Source organism: Vitis vinifera, chromosome 9, assembly GCF_030704535.1.
Source record: "Vitis vinifera cultivar Pinot Noir 40024 chromosome 9, ASM3070453v1".
NCBI lineage: Eukaryota > Viridiplantae > Streptophyta > Magnoliopsida > Vitales > Vitaceae > Vitis > Vitis vinifera.
The window spans coordinates 21784416-21810051 of record NC_081813.1 but is presented as its reverse complement, the minus strand read 5'-3'; the positions used below and the strand labels follow the sequence as shown (position 1 = coordinate 21810051).

The 25636-nt window shown below is 28.7% G+C and overlaps 2 protein-coding genes across 2 annotated transcripts; both read right to left on the bottom strand.

The window, feature by feature from the left end:
• Positions 1-3481: 3481 nt before the first annotated feature.
• On the bottom strand, positions 3482-9143 carry LOC100246219 (receptor-like protein 19). Its single transcript, XM_019222308.2, has 2 exons — positions 7718-9143; positions 3482-6163 (listed from the first exon to the last, which is right to left on the bottom strand). Exons 1-2 carry the CDS (start codon positions 8166-8168, stop codon positions 3579-3581), a joined length of 3036 nt encoding a protein of 1011 aa, XP_019077853.2. The 5' UTR covers positions 8169-9143; the 3' UTR covers positions 3482-3578.
• Positions 9144-20095: 10952 nt separating this feature from the next.
• On the bottom strand, positions 20096-24641 carry LOC104880426 (large ribosomal subunit protein uL30y). Its single transcript, XM_019222361.2, is given in 8 exon segments — positions 20096-20488; positions 20568-20670; positions 20769-20849; positions 21808-21864; positions 21956-22053; positions 22147-22247; positions 22250-22333; positions 24401-24641. Coding segments are annotated over 7 exon segments (753 nt in total). The 5' UTR covers positions 22332-22333; positions 24401-24641; the 3' UTR covers positions 20096-20257.
• Positions 24642-25636: the final 995 nt, after the last annotated feature.

The window sequence follows — 25636 nt, the reverse complement described above, 5'->3', positions numbered from 1 at the left end:
CCTGCACCCCCAACCTATCGTTCGCCTACAACAAAAGAAATACAAGCCTAAATGATGAATGCTATCACTTCGCTCCTGCATTTACCCCTTTTTCTCCATATGTCTTTTCGCTCAAATATGAGCCACATACTACAACAACATCTTTCAAAATTAAATAAATAAATAAATAATCAAAAGACCATGACTCATTCAAAATTATGGGTTTTGAAAGTTAGGAAGTTAAAATGGAGAAGGAAAAACCAAAAAAAAAAGGCCCATATATTGGGCCCATAAATTAGGCCCTTGCAGAGAGGAAAAACTGGTTTCAGAAAAAAGAAAATAAAATAAAAATTCAAACGACCCAAAAGTTGCCCAGAAAGGGGCCAAAAAAATGGTCCCTTTAAGGACAAAAAAAAGGCTTTATAAAAAAAGTGAGGTCCAAAATTGGGCCAGGGGATGGGACCCATAAGAGGGCCTAAAAGACAGGAAAATGGACAAACTATCAAGCCCAGGAAAATGAGCCAAAATTAGGCCCAGTCCATTTTTTATTCGGTTGGGTATCATGTGGGGTGGGTTTCGGTTGGGTGTGGCCCGTGTGGGTGAGGGGAGGGTTGTTGGCTTATAACATGGTGCCATGTGGTAGCTTCAATTGAGGAGCAGAAGCCCGCTTTTAAGCCCATTAATGTTGTCTTTAAGATCACTCCTCACCCTAAAAATAAGGTTAACAACTTCTTATATTAATTTATCTTTTATAACTTTCACTAAAATATTATCATCTTTTTTTTATAAAAAAAAAATACATAATTTATATTTTTTGTTATGTATGAAATTTATCATGATGTGGTTTATTGAAATATTTATTTTTTATTTATTTTTTATTTATTTCTTATAATTTAATATTCTTTTTTTAAGTAGATAAATATTTGTGTGAAGTTCTAAAATATTATAATTCATAGCTAAAATATTAGGAAAAAAATTAAATAAAATAAAAATTCAAATGCCCCAAAGTTGCCAGAAAATGGTCCCTTTAAGGAGGCAAAAAAGGCTTCAGAAAAATTATATATGTTAAAAAAGGGAGGCCCAAAATTGGCCCAGAAATTAGGCCCAGAGATAGGACCCATAAGAGAGCCCAAAAGGCTGGCCTAGCCCAGGAAAAGAGTTGAATTATTTTTAATTTATTTTTATATTTTATTAAAAACTATTTATTTTTAATTCAATCATAATTTTTCTTTTTATTTGTAATAAGAATTGAATTAAATTTCATTTATATTATATAAATTAAATTTTAAAAATCAAAATTAAAAAAATTATTTTTAAAAACAACTTATATAAATCAGTTTTTTTATTTTTTACTATTAGAAAAGTGTTTTTTTTAAATAATTTATAGAAATTCCTTTATTTGTTAGAATCATTTTTTATTTCATTCTCATTCCAAACATGATAATGAATGAGGTGTTCATTCTCACTCCTTATTTTATATATCAAATATGATAATGATGAATATATTTCAATAAATTTATAAATTTTATTTTACTAATATTTTAATAAATCTACAAATTTTAAAACTTAACAAATAAATACAATTTTATTGATTTATTAAAATATTAATATCTATTTTTATTATTTTTATTAAAAGATTACCATTTTCTTAACAAAAAAAATACATAATTTATATTTTTATTATATATGAAAAGTTATCATTAAGTTATTTATAGAAACAATTATTATCCATTTATTTTGTATTTATTTCTTATAATGTAGTATTTGTTTTAAAGTAAATAAAAATATAAGTATAATATTATAATTTATAGTTAAAAATTTTCAGATATTAATATTCATTTTTAATGAAAAAATATTGTTCAAATGTTTATCTAAAAAATTAACAATTTCACAAACTTCTAATGAAAGATAAAAAATTGAAAAAAAAAAAAGAATAGATAAATATATTTATCAACATGGATGTGTTTGTAAAGTACATAGAAATGGTATCATTTTATTCTCATTGTTTGTGGTTACTTAGAGTGAATTATTCTCAAAATTGAACTTAAAAATCAATAGCATGTGCATTTCTCCGAAAGTCTTCAAAATTCTAAACTTTCTTGTCTCAATGCACCATACCCACTTCCATTTTCGCTTTTCTTTAGGAATTTGTTGTCAAATTTTCAATTTTCTCATTTCACTTTCATTGCAGAATTAGGGTTTTTTTAAAATAGTATTAACAACCCCTTATGTAGAAACCTGAATTATTTAATTTGGGTTTGTCTTGAGTGGTTTTTTATGGGGTTCAAAACCAAGAAAGCGGCTCCAAATTGATAACTAAATATTACCCAAAAATGTGTATTAGCAGATGAGACTGGTAGTTACTTCAAGTTGTTGTCAACCCAAAAAGTGATCGAGAATGTCGCTTTTGGGTTTTAGGGAAATCATTTGATTTGATTTCTTATGTGGTTTCGTCGGTGCCCCATTTTCTCCTTTGGTTGGAATTGTGAAGTATCAAATTTATCAATGTGTCCCAACAATTTACATTTTGTGGGTTGGGAGAGGTATGCTTCTTTGGATGTATTTGTAGTTGCTAGATGGTGGCTTGGGCTGTGCGATTTGGGTGGATGCTCGACCACTGTCGATGCCCACATCACATGGTGGATGCAAATGGAAGTCCCACCAAAGGATTTTCTTGCTTTTGCTTTTGCTATTAATTAAGTCTATTAACCCTACAAAATTACGTTAATATGTCTTATTGGTGAGTACCATGTTGTTTAAACTTTTGAGTTAAATTTGTAGTTTAAAATGGTGTTGAATCTTTGGCTTTTGAGGGGTCTTAGGTTTGAACCTCACCACAATTATCATAAGTATTAATTGGCCTAACATACATTGTTGATCCACTAATAGCATAAATGGTTGGATTGTTACCGATATTTACTAAGGTTGGAATTCCTATCTTATATTGGTGAGATAGATTACTTTTTCTCTCAATTTACAAGGCAAAATGATGCATTCTACAACTAAGGCAAATGATTTCCCCACTCCCAAATTGCTAAGTTAATTGGCCAATTCAAAGTGGTGGGCATGACCAGGCTGAATTGTTTATATATTCATGTTTCAGTAATTAAATAAAGGCCATTGTGTGGATTTTACCCATTCTTGGTTAATTAATTTGTTTTTATTTATATATTTGTGTTGTGTTGGTGGCACAGGGGTATCTGGAAATCATCTACGATCTATATTCCTTTAGAACTTGAATAGGGTATGATAAGATGTATTTGCTTTCAGTGAAAATTCAGAAACAACTGTTTTTTCACTTCTCTTTGGTTATGTTCATGCAGAATTTCACAATATTTGGTTGTACAAGGAATTTAATGATTGATAAGGAGCTAGGAAATATGATAAGCAAGACTTCTGAATGTAGAATGAATAAGAGGTGTCAAGTTCTTTTCTAAGCCTTCCGACAATGCCAAAACACTGCAGATTATAAACAAAGGATATGTTCTGAAGTTAAAATAAATTAAAAGCTAAGTCTTTTCTTCTATTGCAACTGTGATGAAATTCACTTCCAAAGCTTATAATGATACATAAAGCATAGAAAGATCTACAAATAAAATTTATCGCCTTCTAGGATGATTTTTGGCATAGGTTGCTCTTCCTCTCAACAACCATCTGACAATCTCATCCACAAAATCAAAATAGGCCTCACACCAAGATTTCCTTGTTGCCAAAACAAAAAATGGAACTAGGATGCCCATGGCAAATCCCAAGCCAACGCTCAAGTAAAACCATTGATCAACATAGCCACCATCATTTTTGTCACTAACAACACTTTGCCTTTTATTTGGATCTTCATCCTGGCATTTTGTGGCCAATGGAGCTCCACATAGATCAGGGTTTCCCACAAAGGCCAGCTCGGTGAAGGTTGTCATTTGCCCTGTAAAGGGGATCTTACCAGAGAAATTGTTATTTGATAGATTCAAATAACTCAAGAATGATAATGAGGCCATGCTTGAAGGAATGCTGTCGGAAAGCTTATTGCTTGACAAATCAAGAGATAACAATTGTCGCAACATTGAAATGCTTTCAGGAATTTGGCCAGTAATGTGATTCCTCGACAAGTTCAAAACCACCAAACCAAACAATTTTGTTATTTCTTGGGGAAACTCTCCACTTAAATTATTGTTGGATAGGTCAATGCCTACAACAAGAGAAAGAGTCCTGGTATATTCAAGACTTTGGCCTTTGGTAATCACAACCAATAGTTCTTTATACCAGGAGAGTCCCTCTTTTTGAAACGAAGGATATATATTGATCATGTTATGCTCTTGAGCCATGGCTTTAAGCTCAACCAAAGTGATTGGAATTTTACCCATCAGATTGTTTTGTGCAATGTCTAAGACATGCAGGGAGCTTAAATTTGAAAGCTGGGAGGGAAGTCTTCCACAAAACACATTCGACCTCAAGTTGAGTATTACCAGATTTACGAAAGCAACTCCAATCCATGCAGGAACCTCACCCAACAATTTGTTGTAACTAAGATCAAGAACTTCCAAGCCTGTTAAATTTTGGAAAGATGAGGGGAGCTCTCCTGAAAGCTCGTTGTGGTTCAAGTGCAGTGATTGGAGCGATTGTAACTGGCCCAACGACTTCGGTATTATCCCAAACAGATTGTTGTTTCCAAGGTCTAACACAAAAAGGTTAGAGCAATTATTTATGGTAGAAGGAATGCTTCCAGTCAAATTATTCCTTGAAAAATCAATGACTTCAAGATTGGTGATGCGTCCTATGGAATCTGGGATGGTCCCTGTTATTCGATTACCCGAAAGAGAAAGGAACTGCAAGCTGGGTAGGAATTCACCTATGTTTGATGGGATGGCCCCTGTTATTTGATTACTTGAAAGAGAAAGATAAGACAAGCTTGACACGGATTCACCTCTACTCGATGGAAAAAAGCCATAAAATTTATTATAGGAGAGATCTAGAATATCGACCCCTTTGATTGAAAAAGGAATAGGTCCTTCAAAGAGGTTGGAACTGAAATCAATCTCTGATAAACCATAAAAATTTAATGAATTTGGTAGCTGACCTTGTAACTGATTGTGAGAAAGATTCAACCGTTGCAGATTCAAAGAAATATTCCCAAACCAGTTTGGAATAGGACTTGAAATGCTGCCATTTGAGAAATCAAGAAAGTTGAGGTTCTTTTGAGATTGAAGCCAAGCCGAAAATGAAGGACCCAAGTGGCATGAACACATATCAAGTTCATCCACCTGGAAAAGGGGAACCCAATTAGGACTAACATTTAAATGGAAAGAATTGGAGCCCATATATAGATTCTCCAACTTACTCAGCTTCAAAAAATGTTGTTCAGAGAGACTTCCACTCAAATGATTGGAAGAAACATCCAATTGTTCCAGTTGAGAAAGTTGTCCAATACTATCCGGGAGACTTCCACTCAAATGATTGGAAGAAACATGCAAGCCTTGCAGTTGAGAAAGTTGTCCAATACTATCCGGGAGACTTCCACTCAAATAATTGGAAGAAACCTGCAAGCGTTGCAGTTGAGAAAGTTGTCCAATACTATCCGGGAGACTTCCACTCAAATGATTGGAAGAAACATCCAATTGTTCCAGTTGAGAAAGTTGTCTAATACTATCTGGGAGACTTCCACTCAAATGATTGGAATAAACATCCAAGTCTTGCAGTTGAGAAAGTTGTCCAATACTATCTGGGAGACTTCCACTCAAATGATTGGAATAAACAATCAAGTGTTGCAGTTGAGAAAGTTGTCCAATACTATCCGGGAGACTTCCACTCAAATGATTGGAAGAAACATCCAAGTATTGCAGTTGAGAAAGTTGTCCAATACTATCTGGGAGACTTCCATTCAGCTCATTCTTCAAAAGAGACAGAAACTCCAAGTGTTGCAATGTCCCCAAAGAAGCAGGGATGGGACCTTCAAATTTGTTATTGGATAAATCGAGTGCCTTGAGATTTTTAAGCTCACCCAACCAATTCGGCAATTTTCCCATCAATTGATTGTTGTACAAGGACAATTTTGTCAAATTAGGCAAAGGACTTTTAGAACTGCAGGTTTCAAGTCCTTTGATAATCTCAGGTAAACTTCCATTCAAGAGATTAAAACTCAAATCCAGATATTTTAAGTTGCAAAAGTTTCCAATGGAGCTTGGAATTGAACCTGCAATGACCAAGAATAAAAATATGTATTAATTAAAATTATGTAACAAACAAATAATAAAAATAGTAAATAACAAAACAAATTAATTCATGAACAATTACTTTAAAGAAAAAGTAACAAAAAATATTAGATTTTTTTTAGGTACTTTTTTTTTCTTTTCTGATAACCATGAAATAAAGTAATTGATTTCACTGTTATAAGACTAGTAGGATTAATCATTGACATTAATTGTTTCTTTAACAATAAACGAAAATAATTTGAACAAAGTGATAGTTCAATGAGAAAATATAGAAAATGAAAATATAAACCAAAAGATTGAGAAGGTAATTACATTTTTCTTTTTTTAATAGATCCAAGTTACCAAAAATATCATTTGTATTTTAGCAATGCAAAAAAAAAATGTTTTTCTCAACAATTATTTTAATTCCAAGTGGTTATTCTATTTATTTACAAACTCCTAGAAAATTTTAATAGAAAATTACTCCTATCTGCAAAGCTATAATATTTTGAAAGTAGAACGTACCATTAAAGAACAAAGCTAGAGAAAAGTAGGAGTTCAACCTAGTATAATATTTTGATATAATAGATGAATTAGTGAGAGAAAATGGAAATTGAAAATATGTAGGAGATGATTGAAGGGTATTTGATGATAAAGATTCTTAACAAACATAAATTGTCAAAATAGGAATTTAATTCTTTTTGGAGATACAGAAAGTAAATTTTTAAATTTTAATACAATGTGATTTTTTAATTTATTAGTTACAAGCTTTTCAAATATAAGTGAATAGTAAATTATAATTATTTGAATTTTATAGGAACAAGAAGTACTTTAAATAAACATAACAATTTAGAATAAAATTTTAATAGAATAGTTTAAAAGAAGGTATACCATGAGAGTAAAAAATGGAAAACATTTAATAACTAAAATTAGTAAAATATTAAAACATAAGTGACAAAGCACATCATATATCAATTCAACCATCATATAAATATTCAATTTAGTACATGCTCAAATTATTATCCTCAAAAGCAAAACAAATTGAAAAAAAAAAAAGAGTTATGTCAAAATGAAATGAAAACATTCAAAAAATAATTAATATAACAAATATATAATTATTAACAATCGAAAATAATAAATCATTCATCAACTAATTTAAAGTAAAAAAGGAAGTTAAGGATTAAAAAAAATCATACTCCTATAAGATGCAATTCTTTTTAATAGTTATGTAGACAAACACTTTTTGTAATTACTTACCTTCATACAAAAATTGTTAGATAACATAGATACTTCACAAGCATAAATTGTTAAACTACATACTTTTTTTTAGATAAAAAAGAAACTAAATTTCCTTCTAAGAAATTTAGAATTCAAAATAATATTTTTTTAATAAGAAGATTTTTGTTTCCAACAATTGAACAAAATATAGTGATTATTTGATATTTGTATATTGATACATATTCAACACTCATATACACAATTGTGAACTATATTTATCTACACATTAACATATCAACAAAGAAAAATCAATTTTTCTAATAACACAAAAAACTTACCATGTAATTCATTTCCATCCAACTTTAGAACTTCTATCTTTTTCCAACTCTTCCTCAACAGTTGAGAGATACTGCCCCTGAGATGGAAATCTGAAACTAGATAAATCGAAGAAGATAGATCTAAGTATTGCAAATTGGGTAGCTCACCAAGACCAAGTGGAATTCTCCCATATAATTTATTGTCACTTATATCAATGGATACAAGGTTGCTGACATTTAAAAGCCAGTCAGGAAACTTGGAATTGAAGTCGTTGGAGTTGATAGCTATAACAGCAAGTGAAGAAAAATTAATAAAGCTTGGAGATGGAAATGAGCCAAAGAGGCCACAACCACCTAGATGCAACTCAGTTAAACTTGGAAGCTTGTTTGCCACCTCAACCCACCGACTTCCTACCAATGAAAGGTTAACATAATTCATACCAAGATACTTCAAGGAAACAAGGCCAGTCATCCATTCAATATTTTCAACAAATAAATTATTAAAATATTCAGAATAAATATAGTAAAGATACTCTGAATCAATATCGTAAAGATACTCAGAAGAAAGATCGACATATTACAAGCTAGAAAGATCGAGATATTGCAAGCTAGAAAGATTCCTTAAATTTGAAGGAATTGATCCACTAAACCCAGCACCTGATAAGTTTAGATATATTAAATTCTCCAGAGACCCAAAGAATTGAGGAACTGGCATGGCTTTGAATGAGTTGAAACTCAAATCTAGATATTTCAAAGACTTGAGTTTTATCAATGAAGGACTAATTTCTCCACTTAAGTTCATAGAGCTCCAATTCTCATATACATTCTCACGAGGATAAGGGTTATGAAGATCAATTGAAATGACAAATCCTGTGCCATTTTCGCAACTAATTCCTTGCCATGAGCAATAATTGCTTCCTTTCCATGATGAAAGCCGATTGTTGGGATCTTTGAGACCACTTTTGAAGTCAATAAGAGCCTTTTGTTCAGATTGAACATTGTTGTCGATACGGGTATGACCATTACATGCAAGTTCTGTTGTTATGAGATAGAGAATAGCTAAAATGAAACCAAGAATTGAAATTTTCTCCATGTAAATATTCAATTCTCTAGTAAGGAGCACCTGTAAAAATTGAATTCCAATATGTAGTCAGCATTTTCTTGAATTGAATTGAAATTTTATTTCCAACATAAAAATGAAAACACTGGAAAAATCTAAAAGACAATTGCACAACATGAAGAACTTACTTTAAACAACACATTTAACAAACGTCACCAATCTAAAAAGATCTACTAATAACATATGTAAATATATATTAAGAAAAACAATTATAATCATCTCAAAGATCAACCTTACTTTGACTGGCAAGAACTGAAATCACTTAGAGTTAGAAGGATTAGATAGAAAAGCATATTAAAAATAATTTATCAATATCAGTTCCTTACCTAAAACTTCTTTCTTGTTTCCCTTGCATTTTCAATTCAACAAAATATATAGAAGGTGGTTTAAAGCAGTGACAATGATAGCTTCACTTCTTTTTGTTTTTAGTATTATTTGAGTTGTATCATATTAAATTCTAATTGAGTGGAAAATGACTTGAGTCTTTGCCTTACCACAAAAACCAAGTGCCTTGATTGAAGACCTTGACTTGAACAAAAAGGAAAAAAAAGAAAAAAAGAAAATAAAAAGGTGTGGATAGAAAGACCATGACTTGGCACTAAGTCAAGGTCAATAAGATTAAGATAAACATAAAAATTCATTTATGAATTAAAAAAATTATACTCATTCTAAATGCTAAAAAATCTTAACTAGAGGAAACAAAAAATGTAAATCAAGGTATTAGGAATAAGTTAAGAGCTTAGGTCATTTAGCATACAAAAATAGTATTAAATCCATAAGGTTGTTTGGTGGTGTAATTTAGAAATTTATAGCATTATTTGGCCTTTTTGTTTGAAAACAATTTTTAAAACCAAAGTTAAATAGAGAACAATTTCCAAAAAACAAATAAAAATTTTGTTCACTTGTTTTTAAAAGCAAAAGAAAACATAAAGAAATAAAAATAATTTAAAACAATCATAAAAACAAATAAGGTAAACACGATCTCTTTCTTTTTTTCATTTCTTTTCACCAACCATACCAAAAATCATCAAATATGATCTTTTCTAAATAACACATTTTTTTTTTCTTTAACTTATCTAAAAAATTTTATCAAGCAAATAGATTCCAAATCAAGTAATATTAAAATATAGGATTTATTCGTTTTCAAAAATAATTTAAAACTCAAAATATATCCAGTTAATACTAAACAGTCATCAAACTCAAAGCTAATCCAATTAATATTAAAAAAAAATCATGAAAGAAAAATTATTATGAATAACTTTTCTAGTTTCTTTATTACACATAACTATATTTTTTTGAATTTTTTTACTAGGAAAATAAAAATAAACCTAGCTAGACCTAATGTTTCAATCCTTTATTGAATTTAATAATTTCAAACTCATATACTGACTCAATTAATAACATAAATTTATAGACAAAAATTGGTCTATAATAACTCTATTGTTTATTTTCTATGTAGGACTATAATTTTCTTTTTCCTTTTTCTTTTTTACTAGACAAATAGACTTCAAATCAAGTAATACTTACTTTGATTTTTTAAAAAGCTTATTACTTTCAAGAAGGAATTTGGGATTCAAAAAACAACTCAATCACCACAAGAAATTCATGGACTTTAGTTTAAAATGACTCTTGTTTCTTCTATGCATATAACTATAATTTTATTAATTTGCTTACTAAATAAATGGACTTCAAATGAAGTAAGACTTGTGTTTAATTTGTTAGTGAGTATAATAATTTTTATAACTGAAAATCAAAATATACCTAGTAAGTACCAAAAAATAATAGATGAAAACTAGTTCAAAATGAGTTGTACTAGAAAAAATAGACCAAAGCTGACCTAAAATGAATTTTGATTCACCTATTTCTCCTTTGCATATAGCTATATTTTTCAATTTTTCTCAGTAAATAAATAGATTCTAAATCAAGTAATATTTTAAACTTAAATACTCCTCTAACTCTGAGGGTTGTGTTTGGAATGTGATATGTTTATAGAAAAACCTTAAGAAAATTATTTTTGAATTTAAGTTCTTTTACATATTAAATAATAATTTTTTTTCATAAATATTAAAATAGATAAATGTATATTAACAATTATATGCTTGATTAAAAATGTGCTTATAAATTAGCTCATTAGTTTTGTCTTACAATGTAAAAGGAGTGCTATTGAGGAGAAAAGATTATTATTAGTTTTTCAGTTTATAAAAATGGTGAAAAATAGTCTTTAAAAAACACTATTTAAGGTTTAAAGATAGATGTTACTTTTGAATCTTGTTTTGCAAAACTTTTTATAATCATTAAAAAGTTTTACATCATATTAAATGAATATTAGAAAAAAAATAAAAGCAAGAATTTAAAATCTTCTCATCTAATACTCAAAACTTAAAATTTCCAAAAACTATTATTTCAATCACAAGATGCTAAATCTAGTAAATAAATATTGATATGAAATTTCAGTGAAACTTTATTCACATGGGATAGTTACTAGGGTAGGCAAAATTTCTTTCACGTCACTTACATAGGTAAGTTAATGGAAAGTTTTGGCCACTTAGAAAATAATAAAAATATTTACTAGTTTTTTTCATAATTGATGTAGAAACATGGTTTTAAAAACCGGACCAAACAGGCCGGTGACAATTCCAATTTGGTCCGATGAGTTGAGTCGGCCAAGGGTTGAACTAGCATCGGACCGGAGAACCAGACAAACTGGTCAATTCCCTCCAAATCGGACGATTCAACCCTTTTAAATTCTTCCCCCCAACCGTCCCGGCCTCTCCTTGCTCCAACTCCCGGCCCAGCCACACTTTTTGCAACAAATCCATTTTTTGTGGTGGTTAGCTGTTAGTTGTGGCTCAAATCCATTTATTAGTTTAATACTTTAAGTTTTTATTTTTGAACTTTAATATTTAATATTTTTATATTTTATGTTTAATATTTAATGTTTTAATTTTTTGTAGATTTATAATTTTTGTTGATCAAAATTTGTTATCCTTCATTTATTTATTGCATATTGAAAGTTCAATTTATTGAAATTTTTGTTGATTTATTTATTGCAATTAAAATTTGAATCATTTCCATTTTTATTTTTTATTTTTTATTTTAATAATATATAAAATATGTATTTATGACATCACCGGTTCGACTACCATTCGATCATCGGTACGATCACAGTTTAACCTCCGATTTGACCGCGGTTCAGCCGTCGATTGGACTGCAGTTCAACCGTCGATTAGATTGCGGTTCAACCACTGATTCGACCGCGGTTCAACCATTGATTTGACCAATGAACCATGAACCGGTAACTTTTCCGGTTCAATTACCGATCCAATTGTAAAAACATTGTGTAAAACCAATCATATGTGATTTACCACTTAGAAAACCACCCAATATGTTAATTACGAGTCTTACAAAATTAAAGGTTTAACAAAATCATGGATAATCTCTTAAAGAAAAGGTTAAAATGAGTAACAAGGAAATTTACCTTCAATAATTGGGGTCATTTGATTGAATCCCATTTTCTATGTGTTCTTATCTCTCAAGCATAAAAAAATAGATTTGATAAATCTTGTTTTCTTTTTTTCTTTTTTCTATTTTCCTTTTTTGGCTTAAAAGAAAACCAAATTAATTTTCTATATTGAAAAATTCAAAATTTTATATAGCCTTGATTTCTCTCATTGTGCATCACCCATAGAAAACATTTTCTAAGTCTTCTTATCTCTTAAGCATAAAAAAATAGACTTGATAAGTCTTGTTTTTTTTTTTACTTGGCTTATAGGAAAATGAAATTAATTTCCTACAATAAAAAATTCGAAATTTTATATAAACTTGACTTGGGTCTATCCCACTGTGCATGACCCATAGAAAAAGGTATAATAATAAAAACCTTACAACCATATTAAAGGTGTAATATCTTTTAAAACATCAAATCCATGAAAAAAATTGTTCACACAAGATGATAATAGATAAATTTATATATATATATATATATATAATAACAATAATCAAGTCCATAAAAAATGTTATCCACACAAGATAAATAATAATAATAATCAGTTATATAAAAAAATTTCTCCATGAAAAATGTTGTCTACACAAGATGATAGATAAGTTTAAATAATAATAACCTTACAACCATATTGAAGGGTAATATCTTTTAAAACATTCAAGTCCATGAAAAATATTTTACATAATACATAAGTTTAGTATTCTCAAAATTTTTTAAATCATGCAAGTCTAACTTGGCCAATAATATTATAAAATTAAATATTTATTATTTGCTAAATTATTTCAAATAGAAATATGCCAAAATAACACCATTAATATAATTGCATCCAATTTATTTTCTTATACACACATAATAGATTAAACATTATATTTGTCTTGCAACTTAAATAATCACTTTTTACTTCAAAGGAAAATGACATTAGAAACTAATATGATCCAACTCACAAACTTAATTCCTTAAGTCCCGACTTATAAAAAATATACGCATGATATAACCTTATGATAATAGATTAGTTTCTTGCAATTTTTTTTATTATAGAAATATCTTACTAGATTTAATGATGGGCAATGAATAACCATTTAAATCAAATCATAGGAGTCCATTCTTTTCTTGATCATGATCCATAATAAAGAATATTAACTTTGAATGAAGTGTAGACTACATTGTAAAGTTTGTCAAGTCCAATAGTCATATGGATAATAAATAACAATTTAAAATCAAATTACAATAGTCTACATTTTTTTCACAACCCATCAATTTTGTATGAAGTTTAGACCACGTTGTTTAATCATGATCAATAATAATGGAACTTTTGATCATGATTGACAATAAAAGACCTTTATTTTCTATGTGGTGTTGACCACGCTATCAAGTCATAAAGTTAAACCATGCTCAAGTAGAACATCCCTAAAATTAAAACAAAAAAGCAAAAGACCATTTGGTCCCATTAAGATCATTTTTCACTTTAAAAATAACACTAACAACTTTATATCTAATTATAATATAGGATATAAAGAAATACTTAATAGTGATCAAAACACTAATTTTGTATCATAATACAAAATTAAAGGAAATAATCAACTAGTCAATAAATGAATTCATCATTACCTTAAGGACAACTCTACATTATAGTTTTTAAAAAAAAAATATTTAAAAAAATGGTAAATAACACCATAATAAATGGAAAATCGATCTTAGTCCACATGACTACTTTTTTTTAAATAGAATTAAAATAAAAAAAATAGTGAAATATTACTATAATAAAGGAAAAATACTTGCATAAAAAGATAGAATTGAAAGAAAAATAGTAAAATAGTACTATAATAAAAGGAAAACACTTGTATAAACTAGTTTGGTCCATAAGTATTTGGGTTAAAAGAGTTTTACATAAATATAGTAACTATAACTAAACAACTTCAAAGTTAAAAAATATTTTAAACTTAAATACTCTTCTAGTTACAAGGGTTGTGTTTGGAATGTGATATGTTTATAGAAAAACCTTTAAAAAAAATTATTTTTGAATTTAAGTTGTTTTACATATTAAATAACAATCTTTTTTTTTTCATAAATATTAAAATAAATAAATAAATAATATATATATATATATATATATATATATATATATATATATTAACAATTATATGCTTGATTAAAAATTTATTGGTGGAAAATTCAAAATTTTATATAACCTTGATTTTTCCTATTGTGCATCACCCATAAAAAACATTTTCTATGTATTGTTATCTCTCAACCCTAAAAAAAATAGACTTAATAAATCTTTTTTATTTTCCTTTTTTTTTTTTTTTGGCTTATAAGAAAATCAAATTAATTTTTTGTAGTAGAAAATTCAAAATTTTCTACAAACTTGACTAAGGTCTTGTCCCACTGTGCATGACCCATAGACAAAAGTATAATAATAAAGACCTTGCAACCACGTTGAAAGTAATATCTTTTAAAACATCATATCTATAAAAAATATTGTCCTCACAAAATGATAATAGATAAGTTTAAATAGTAATAATAATAAAAATAATAATCAAGTCTGAAAAATGTTATCCCCACAAGATGATAATAAATAAGTTTAAATAATAATAATAAAACCCATAAAAAAAATGTTGTAGATAGTAGATAAGTTTAATATTCTCAAATTATTATAAATCACACATGACTGACTTGGCCAATAATATTATAAAATTAAATATTTATTATCCACAATTATAAATTACACCAAGTAATTTTAAATCGAAATATGTCTAACTAACATCATTAATATAATTGTGTCTAATTTATTATCTTATACACACATAATAAATTAAATAATATATTTGTCTTGCAACTTAATTAATCATTTTTAACTTCAAAGGAAAACGGTATTAAAAAATAATATCATTCAACCCACAAACTTAATTCCTTTAAGTCTCAACTAATGAGTAACATACAAATGATATAACCTTTTGATGATAGATTAGTTTCTTCCAAAATTATTTTTTATTATACAAAATATCTAATAACTTCATTTGCCTAGATTTAATCATAGACAATGAATAACCATTTAAAATAATATAATAACAGTCCATTTTTTTCTCGATCATGATCCACAATAAAGAATATTTATTTTTCATGAAGTGTCGACCATGTTGTAAAGTTTGTCAAGTTAAATAGATAATAAATAACTATTTAAAATTAAATTAATATAGTTTGTATTTTTTTCATAACATGTCAATTTTGTACGAAGTGTAAACCACGTTGTTTGATCATAACCGATGATAAAGGAACTTTATTCTATATGCAGTATTGACCACGTTATCAAGTCAAAAAGCTAATACGTGTTCAACTAAAACATCCTCTAAATTTATTTTTATTTTTTAAAAGTTTGCATCTTTTTCATGACCCATCAATTTTGTTTGAATTGTAGACCATGTTGTTTGATCATGACCGATGATAAATGAACTTTATTTTCTATCTAGTGTTTGACCACAATAGATAATAAATAACTATTTAAAATCAAATTAAAATATTCTATATTTTTTTCATGACACATCAATTTTGTATGAAGTATAAACCACGTTGTTTGATCATGATCAATGATAAATGAAATTTATTTTTTATCTAGTGTTGACCACAATAGATAATATTAAAGAACTATTTAAAATCAAATTAAGATAGTTTGTATCTTTTTCATGACACATCAATTTTGTATGAAGTGTAAACCATGTTGTTTGATCATAACCGATGATAAAAGAACTTTATTCTATATGCAATATTGACCACGTTATCAAGTCAAAAAGCTAATACGTGTTCAACTAAAACATCCTCTAAATTTATTTTTATTTTTTAAAAGTTTGCATCTTTTTCATGACCCATCAATTTTTTTTGAATTGTAGACCATGTTGTTTGATCATGACCGATGATAAATGAACTTTATTTTCTATCTAGTGTTGGCCACAATAGATAATAAATAACTATTTAAAATCAAATTAAGATAGTCTATATTTTTTTTCATGACACATCAATTTTGTATGAAGTATAAACCACGTTGTTTGATCATAATCAATGATAAATGAATTTTATTTTCTATCTAGTGTTGACCACAATAGATAATAAATAACTATTAAAATCAAATTAAGATAGTTTGTATCTTTTTCATGACACATCAATTTTGTATGAAGTGTAAACCACGTTGTTTGATCATAACCGATGATAAAAGAACTTTATTCTATATGCAGTATTGACCACGTTATCAAGTCAAAAAGCTAATATGTGTTCAATCAAAACATCCGCTAAATTTATTTTTATTTTTTAAAAGTTTGCATCTTTTTCATGACCCATCAATTTTGTTTGAATTGTAAACCATGTTGTTTGATCATGATCGATGATAAATGAACTTTATTTTCTATCTAGTGTTGACCATAATAGATAATAAATAACTATTTAAAATCAAATTAAGCTAGTCTATATTTTTTTCATGAAACATCAATTTTGTATGAAGTATAAACCACGTTGTTTGATCATGACCAATGATAAATGAACTTTATTTTCTATCTGGTGTTGACCACAATAGATAATAAAGAACTATTTAAAATCAAATTAAGATAGTTTGTATCTTTTTCATGACACATCAATTTTGTAAGAAGTGTAAACCATGTTGTTTGATAATAATCGATGATAAAAGAACTTTATTCTATATGCAGTATTGACCACGTTATCAAGTCAAAAAGCTAATACATGTTCAACTAAAACACCTCTAAATTTATTTTTATTTTTTGAAAGTTTGCCTCTTTTTCATGACCTATCAATTTTGTTTGAATTGTAAACCATGTTGTTTGATCATGACCGATGATAAATGAACTTTATTTTCTATCTAGTGTTGACCACAATAGATAATAAATAACTATTTAAAATCAAATTAAAATAGTCTATATTTTTTTCATGACACATCAATTTTGTATTAAGTATAAACCACGTTGTTTGATCATGACCAATGATAAATGAACTTTATTTTCTATCTAGTGTTGACCACAATAGACAATAAATAACTATTTAAAATCAAATTAAGATAGTTTGTATCTTTTTCATGACACATCAATTTTGTATGAAGTGTAAACCACGTTGTTTGATCATAACTGATGATAAAAGAACTTTATTCTATATGCAGTATTGACCACGTCATCAAGTCAAAAAGCTAATATGTGTTCAACTAAAACATCCTCTAAATTTATTTTATTTTTTAAAAGTTTGCGTCGTTTTCATGACCCATCAATTTTGTTTGAATTGTAAACCATGTTGTTTGATCATGACCGATGATAAATGAACTTTATTTTCTATCTAGTGTTGACCACAATAGATAATAAATAACTATTTAAAATCAAATTAAGATAGTCTATATTTTTTACATGACACATCAATCTTGTATGAAGTATAAACCACGTTGTTTGATCATGACTAATGATAAATGAACTTTATTTTCTATCTAGTGTTGACCACAATAGATAATAAATAACTATTTAAAATCAAATTAAGATAGTTTGTATACTTTTCATGACACATCAATTTTGTATGAAGTGTAAACAAGGTTGTTTGATCATAACCAATAATAAAAGAACTTTATTCTATATGCAGTATTGACCACGTTATCAAATCAAAAAGCTAATACGTGTTCAAGTAAAATATCCTCTAAATTTATTTTTATTTTTTAAAAGTTTGCATCTTTTTCATGACCCATCAATTTTTTTTTAATTGTAAACCATGTTGTTTGATCATGACCGATGATAAATGAACTTTATTTTCTATCTAGTGTTGACCACAATAGATAATAAATAACTACTTAAAATCAAATTAAGATTGTCTATATTTTTTTCATGACACATCAATTTTGTATGAAGTATAAACCACGTTGTTTGATCATGACCAATGATAAATGAACTTTATTTTCTATCAAGTGTTGACCACAATAGATAATAAATAACTATTTAAAATCAAATTAAGATAGTTTGTATCTTTTTCATAACACATCAATTTTGTATGAAGTGTAAACCACGTTGTTTGATCATAACCGATGATAAAAGAATTTTATTCTATATGCAGTATTAACCACGTTATCAAGTCAAAACGCTAATCCATGTTTAAGTAAAACATCCTCTAAAATTTAATTAAAAAAAATCTTATCTTTTTCATGACCCATCAATTTTGTATGAATTGTAGATCACATTGTTTGATCATGACCAATGATAAAGGAAGTTTATTCTCTATGCAGTGTTAACCACGTTATCAAGTCAAAAAGCTAAATTGTCTTCAAGTAAAACATCCTCTAAAATTTTAAAAATAATAATAAAATGAAATAAAATAAAAGACCTTTACTATGTCTTTTTTTCTTATTTAGATCATTCTACATCTTAAAAATAAGAAAATAATCAACGCGTCAAGAAATGAATTGATTATTACCTTTACCAAAATGTCTTACCCTACATTATAACTTTTTTAAATAATATTTAAAAAAAATTGTCAAATAACATCATAATAAAAGGAACATCGATTTTAGTTCACACGACCATTTTTGTTTAAATAGAATTAAAATAAAAATAGTGAAATATGTTAATAATAAAGGAAAATTAATTCCATATAGAAGAAGATATAGCATCCTTTGGTTAATCATTATATCAAGACAATTTTGCACATAATATACTATTATTTTTTTCTTTTTCATCTATGGTGTAAACATGTCTAACACTCGTTTAAAATCTCAATCGAAATTGATGAAAAAATATCATTCAATTTCAAAGCTCATATTCCAAATAAAAATTTAATTTTTTAATTGGTATATTTATATACATACTTGAAAATAAGACTCAATTTAAAGAATTAAGACTAAATTTTAAAAAAATAAAAATAATAAAACATCTAAAATCTTTTAAGATTTGAGGCAAAAAAAATGTTCACCCGATAACTGTCATCTTCTCTTTGTCCTGTACAATATTATGACTTAGCCAATTCAGGCACTAAAGTTGTTCTTTTTTTCATTTTTAAAGAGACACACACATATATTTTAAAAATTATAAAAGATCATATAAGTTAATAACTATATATGTGATATTCAAACAAGTTTAGACCAAAAATCGAAATATACAACATCCATTTGAAACTTTAACATGGTTTAGACATAACATTATCTCAAAAAATGTCTGAGACTTTATATAATTTTCTTTTAACTTTTTTTTTCCACTTATTATGCATTTTTTTAAAAAAATTTACTAAATAAAAAAGTTAAAATATTTAGCTTTTTAATACATACTAAAAATAACTATTAAAACAATCCAAATAGGATCTCAGCATGGCCTCACCCTATTAATACTTACCACTTTACAAAAATAAAATAATAAAAAAACAATCAACTTAATACTATTATATTGTATTAAGAGTGAAATTGAGTTCTACTTAAATTTAAGTAGAAAAAACAAACACCATCTAATTTGAAACAAACTTTTTACCGTGACAATCTAATACTAAACATTGTGTTTTTAGACATCCAAACATATCATATGAAGATGAATACAAGTGTACATATTGAGGTTTTCCAACAAGTTTACTCCAAAAACCATAATAAAGAGGTTGATTTGACACTTAAGTAACCTTGATAGAAAAAAAAAAGGTTTACAAACTCAATTGAAGCACCATATATTTGTAAGGGTAATTTTATAAATGTTGTTAAGTGGCATACATAAATTTAAATGGCATATATAAATTTGACCTTGCAATACAAAATTTTGAATGGAAGTAACTATAATAGAAAATCACTCATTGATCATTTCCATGGATGCTAATAAAATTCTAAGAGGTAATAAAGTTATTTACTATCAAAGTCTAAAAACAAATATCAAATTCAATTTCCCAACACTGTGTTCATGTTTATGACCCGAAAAAGAATTCTCCAACTTTATCGTTGCTAATAAGAAGCAAAAGATATCAAACTTCTGATGAGCTCATTGATGTAATTTTCACGGTTTCCAGCATCTCCTCCTTCAACATAGTGATTCCTCTTCTTCTTCAAACCACCAAATGGTGCCTTCAGCTTAAATGGTCATAGGAAGTTGTTGGCCTCCTTAAAATGAGGTCCAACAGTCATGATTTCATGAATAAGATCTTCCATGCAAATAATCCCAAACTTCCCCAAAGCCTATCATCACAAAAGCAGGTTAGCAACAAGATATAGCAAACAATCCCTCAAAAAAAACCAAGATACAGGACATAAAAACCTGTTCCACAATGGAGTTGTCGGTCAAGGCAGTTCTCTGCTTGTTCAACTTTCCATAGCCCCTCTTGTAAATCAGTTCTCGCACACTCTTCAAATTGGGGTACCTAAAATATTTGCAATATAAATACATTAGAAATGAATAATATACAAGTTCAGAACTTTTTATAGGATCTTAAGAAAAACAAAAGAGTAAGATACTTACCCATAAGTCACATAAGGCTCAACCCTGTGCAACATGTTCATTGTTGCTTTGTTCACTTTAAGAAACACCCCATTGAATATCAGTATTCAAAGAAGCGAATGAGAAGATCTTATGTCATCAAAGAACACTCCATTTTTTTAATGGGATAGCTTGCTTAGATTAGTAAGCTCATAATAAGAGACATTATATCCTTGTTGATGATGCATAACTAATTCATTTGACATAAAACTAATAATGTTCAATCACTAAGGAAGCAGTTTGTAAGATGAACTAATGATTCACCATCCAAAATAGCATCAAGAATACAAGTTTGGGATATTTGATCCTTGATACATTTAATTCAGCTTCTTGAGTACTATAGCCAGGCATTGATTTTCAACGTTTCAATCTAGATTATTTGCTCTCACTAGACAATTTATTTTGGTTAATGAAAATTGTAGTTTGTCTTCACCATTTGAGTGTCAAGAGTATTTTATGGACATGATATGAATGCTAATGGGCCACAGTTCCATAACCTATCTCAGAAGCAATATGGTACAGTATCACGCATAGTACCTGGGCATAGCAAGCTGGCAAATACTGCCACTACTGTCACAATATACTATCAAAAGCGTAGAAAAAATACAGATAATACCAATTTCCATCTGCCCAAAGTTTTCATCACAGCCGCAGTGCTAAGGTATAAGCATCAGATTCTGAGGTGAAACAAATATACGTACATACATACATATATATATATATATATATATGTATGTATATATATATATATGTATGTATGTAAATATATATATATGTATGTATATTTGATCTGATACAGTAAGAAAACAATTCTGATTAACAATGCAAGAACTGGCAATACTACTCCTAAAAAGGGCACCCTGGTGTTCAACCCAATTCCCTACCCCACTATATCCTTTGAGAAGGAATATCTATATAAGATATGAGAAGAAACTTAATGCTGTCAAGCACAAAGAATGGTATTAGATTTATAACGGCCATTTATTTCTCATTTCCAGATGCAGTGGTTTGACATCTAACCTGTCTCAAACGCAAGAGCTGCAAAATCTATCTCGTCTTCGAGTGCATAGCATTGATACTGAAAGTTCCAGAGTGAACAGGAATGAGAACCAGAATATTAATATGAAAGTAAAGGTATCAATGGAAATAACTATAGTCCAAGTGCATACCCACGGATACGAATAATAAATAGAAGTTTAACCTCTGGATCAACGTAAAATCCACCCTTCAGCTTAGCCTCATGCTTCAATTGAATCAGCTCCTTTTGCTGCATGAAAAATGTGTCATCTATTAGTTAAAGCTACCCACATCTTCATGAGTAAAACAGAAAACCAAATACATGAGACAAAACTACGAGTACCTGCTCCTCATACTCCTTTGCATACTGCTTAGCTCTACTGTAAATCAGTTTCCGATTCTCAGCATTCTTCTTCTTTTTCGCCTCAACCTCTTGCTTCTTGCCAATGTCCATTCCTCGCTCCTCTTCTGTTTCTTCAGCACAGACTCTGGAATCACTGGTCCTCCCTTGGCTTCCTCTTCACCCATCTCTGTACCAAGCCAAAAACCAATCAAATGACAAATTCTATATTCATCACAAACCTTTTATAATTAATAAGCACTACAAAGACAACAAAAGCTCAAAAGAGATATGAATACATCAAAAAGAGAAGGACCAATGTTTTAAATGGCTAAAGATGATCTTGAGGCATTTTGTCTAAACAAGGTGAGACTTAAGCCTCATGGAAAATGAGGTGTAAGCCTCAACTTAAACAAATAAATAATAAAAATTATCAAAAAAAAATTAAAATATATACTCATAAAGTCACAAGAAAGTTAAATAATAAAAAACACAAATTTCATAATGATTTGTTTATAGGTAAACAAATTTTATAATGATAAAACTAATTATTTTTCATTGTTAATAGTTCTAATTGAATTCTTTTTTTCTCATTAAATTTAGCTTTCTCTCATGATTTTATCAAAAATAATTTTCAACATTGCTATTACTAGCACTAATAGGACCCTCCAAGGACCATTATTATATTCAATTGCTATAGTATCCTCCCCATTAGTGTTAATATCCACTCATCTTTCTTCTTCTTTATCCACCAATTGTAGTGGTATCTTTTTGATCTATGAATAATTAGATTAGATTATATATGAGATCAGCCATTAAAAACATCAATTCCCTTATTCTTCTCAATCACTCTTTTTCCTTTCAATTTAAAAGATGAGTTAATTTCACTCACTTCCCTTAAGATTTTAGCTAAATGCAGTTAGTCCCCACTAGTTGGAAAATTTGTCAAATACCTCCCTTATTTTGAATTAGAGGGGAGGTGAGTGAAAACAACAAATGATAAAGGGAAGGGAGGTATTTGATGAAATTTCAAACCAACAAGGACTAGGTGTATATATCCAAAACCTCAAGAGAGGTCAATGAAATTAACCCTTTAAAAGATTAATTAGAAATCATCTAAGCCCTTATTTTGTAAAAGGCTTAACCAAGTAGGGACCCAATACAAAACTCATAAAATCTCTATCAAAAGTTCACAAAAGCATAGATTATAGACCCATTAAAACTCATTGAAAATTGAGACTTAAGCCTTGTATAAAATATATAACAAAAGCTCATAAAAGCTGAAGACCCTTTGGATATTGGAGGCTTAGATAGGGTGAGGCCTAAGCCTCAATTACCCTATTTAAGGCTATAGCCCCAAGGCTAATTTGTAGAGCCTTGATTTGAGGCTAGCCTCAAGGCGTAAGCCTCAACAGCCTTTTAGAACACAAATTGGCCGCTGCAAATATGTACAAAAATTTTGAAAATTAATAATAAACTAGATTTTTTTGAGATCAAAGAAAGTTAAAAACCAAACTATTCTAATTCGATTATCTCTCTTTTTCAGTTCATTCTTTTTTCAATACCAGAACATATTGAAATATAATATTTAGGGCTCCTTTTTCTTTCCCCCACTTTCTCAACAACCAAAGGAACTATACCAATTAAAGATTATCAGAAGGAGTAATTTAGTCTGAAACCCTAGATTTCCCTATAACCAGCATTTACATAGAAAAAGAAAACGGGAATCCATAAAAAGCCATTTTCGGCTTAACTTGATATAAACATCTGGTTTAACTTAGTAGAGCTCACATTTTCTGGAAAAACAGAAAATTGAATATTCAAACTTTTGTCAGGCACCAAACATACATGAAGAAATCACTGACTGGAAAGCAAAACAAAGAAACGCATTACCCTAGATTCACCAGAAGAAAAATCAAAGTCGATATTTCAGTGAGATGTAGAATGTGTAAAAATCAGATGGACAACATTAATAAGCAATTTTTTGCAGATATACGCAAAGTCTAAACTACAAGCCCATGTTTGGCTGCCAAGAAAGTACAGTATAATAAAGGAAGTGAGATTGAAATTTCTCGGTCACATTTGTATTCTTCTGGAACCAAACCAGAAGATAAAACAATACAAGATCCAAGGTTTTGTCCCTTCTTTCAGGGGCAAACAAAAAATGAACAATCACTTATAGGTAAACTCCAACTACAAAACCATGTTTGGATGCCAGGAAAGTCGAGAGAAAGAAAAAAAAAGGAAACTGAGATACCTGAAATCTCTCGGTTTAAATGGACATTTTCATTCGTTTAGGAACCAAACCAGAACAGCATAAAACATAACAAGATCAAAAGTCTTTCAAATGCTGTTATATTTTCTCGGGAATCAAACAAGAAACAATCACTTCCACCAACTTCATTCGAGTAGGAACCAAAACAAACCCACAAAAACCGTAATAAGATCCAAAATTATGCATTTCCTTCCATATTTTCTAAGGAACCAAACGGAAAATAGCTTCTACTCACCGAGAGTGGCCGCTGTGATCAGTGGAGAAGATAGGAGTCCTGAGAATCAGAAGCAGTCCGAAAAGAAGGAGAGTGAAAAACTAGGGTTTCGTAGGGTTTGTTTGTGGCTTTGTATTCAGTCATCGAACGGCTCACATTTCTTTTCAGGGAGAGATTAGATCCTGGCCGCAGGATCTAGGGGTTGGATATACAAATGTGTTCATCGGGGATCAAATGAGCCGGGTCCCGTATCCGATCCCGGATCCATTATCTTGTGTATGGATCTGGGTATTGTTCGGCCCAAATCTCAAACCCGCTAAACTTAATCAATTTGAATAATCAACTCATATTAATTTAGTCCAACTTAATCAGAAACTATCAATTTTCATCCCGTTGCGAGGTTGGGTGGATTTCCAATTTAATCAATTTTACCTTACTTGAGATTATAACATGATCAGATTAATGTAAAAGTCTAACATCCATAACCAATCAATCCCTCGATAAAAGAACTCTCAAACAATTCTAAGAGCTTATCTTGCAAAATTTTTCAAAAAGAGTTGTTAACTCACATTTGAAAAGCAATTTTTTTTAGTTAGACAGTTGGTGACAATGCTTTTATTTGAAATATTTTTTATTTTTTAAGAGTGTGTTTAATAATAATTATGAGAAGTATTTTTTATCATTTTTAACACTTGAAATTTTTTATTTTTTAAGTATTAGGTATGGTAGAAATACTTTTTCAAATCACTGCAAAACGCAATCTAAGTGTTTTTTGGAAAATTATATTTTAAGTGTTTTTTCAAAACATATTATAAGTTCCTAAAGTTTATCAAATACTTGATTTTTTTTCTTTCAAAAACACCTCTAAAAGTTTTTTTTTTAGAGTGCATTTGATAATATTTATCTTTGAACTATTTTTAATAAAAGTGTTTTTTCTAAAAGTTTAGTTATCAAGTATTTCTTTAAGAAACACTATAATGATTTTTCAATGGTATCAAAGTGTT

Bases quoted from the DNA above. Each gene is read 5' to 3' on its own strand.
- LOC100246219 (XM_019222308.2), bottom strand. From the start codon at position 8,168: ATGACTGGCCTTGTTTCCTTGAAGTATCTTGGTATGAATTATGTTAAC. The intron at 6,164-7,717 runs GTAAGTTTTTTG...TGGTCATTGCAG, and splicing joins GGATGGAAATGAATTACATG to GTTCAATTCCAAGCTCCATT.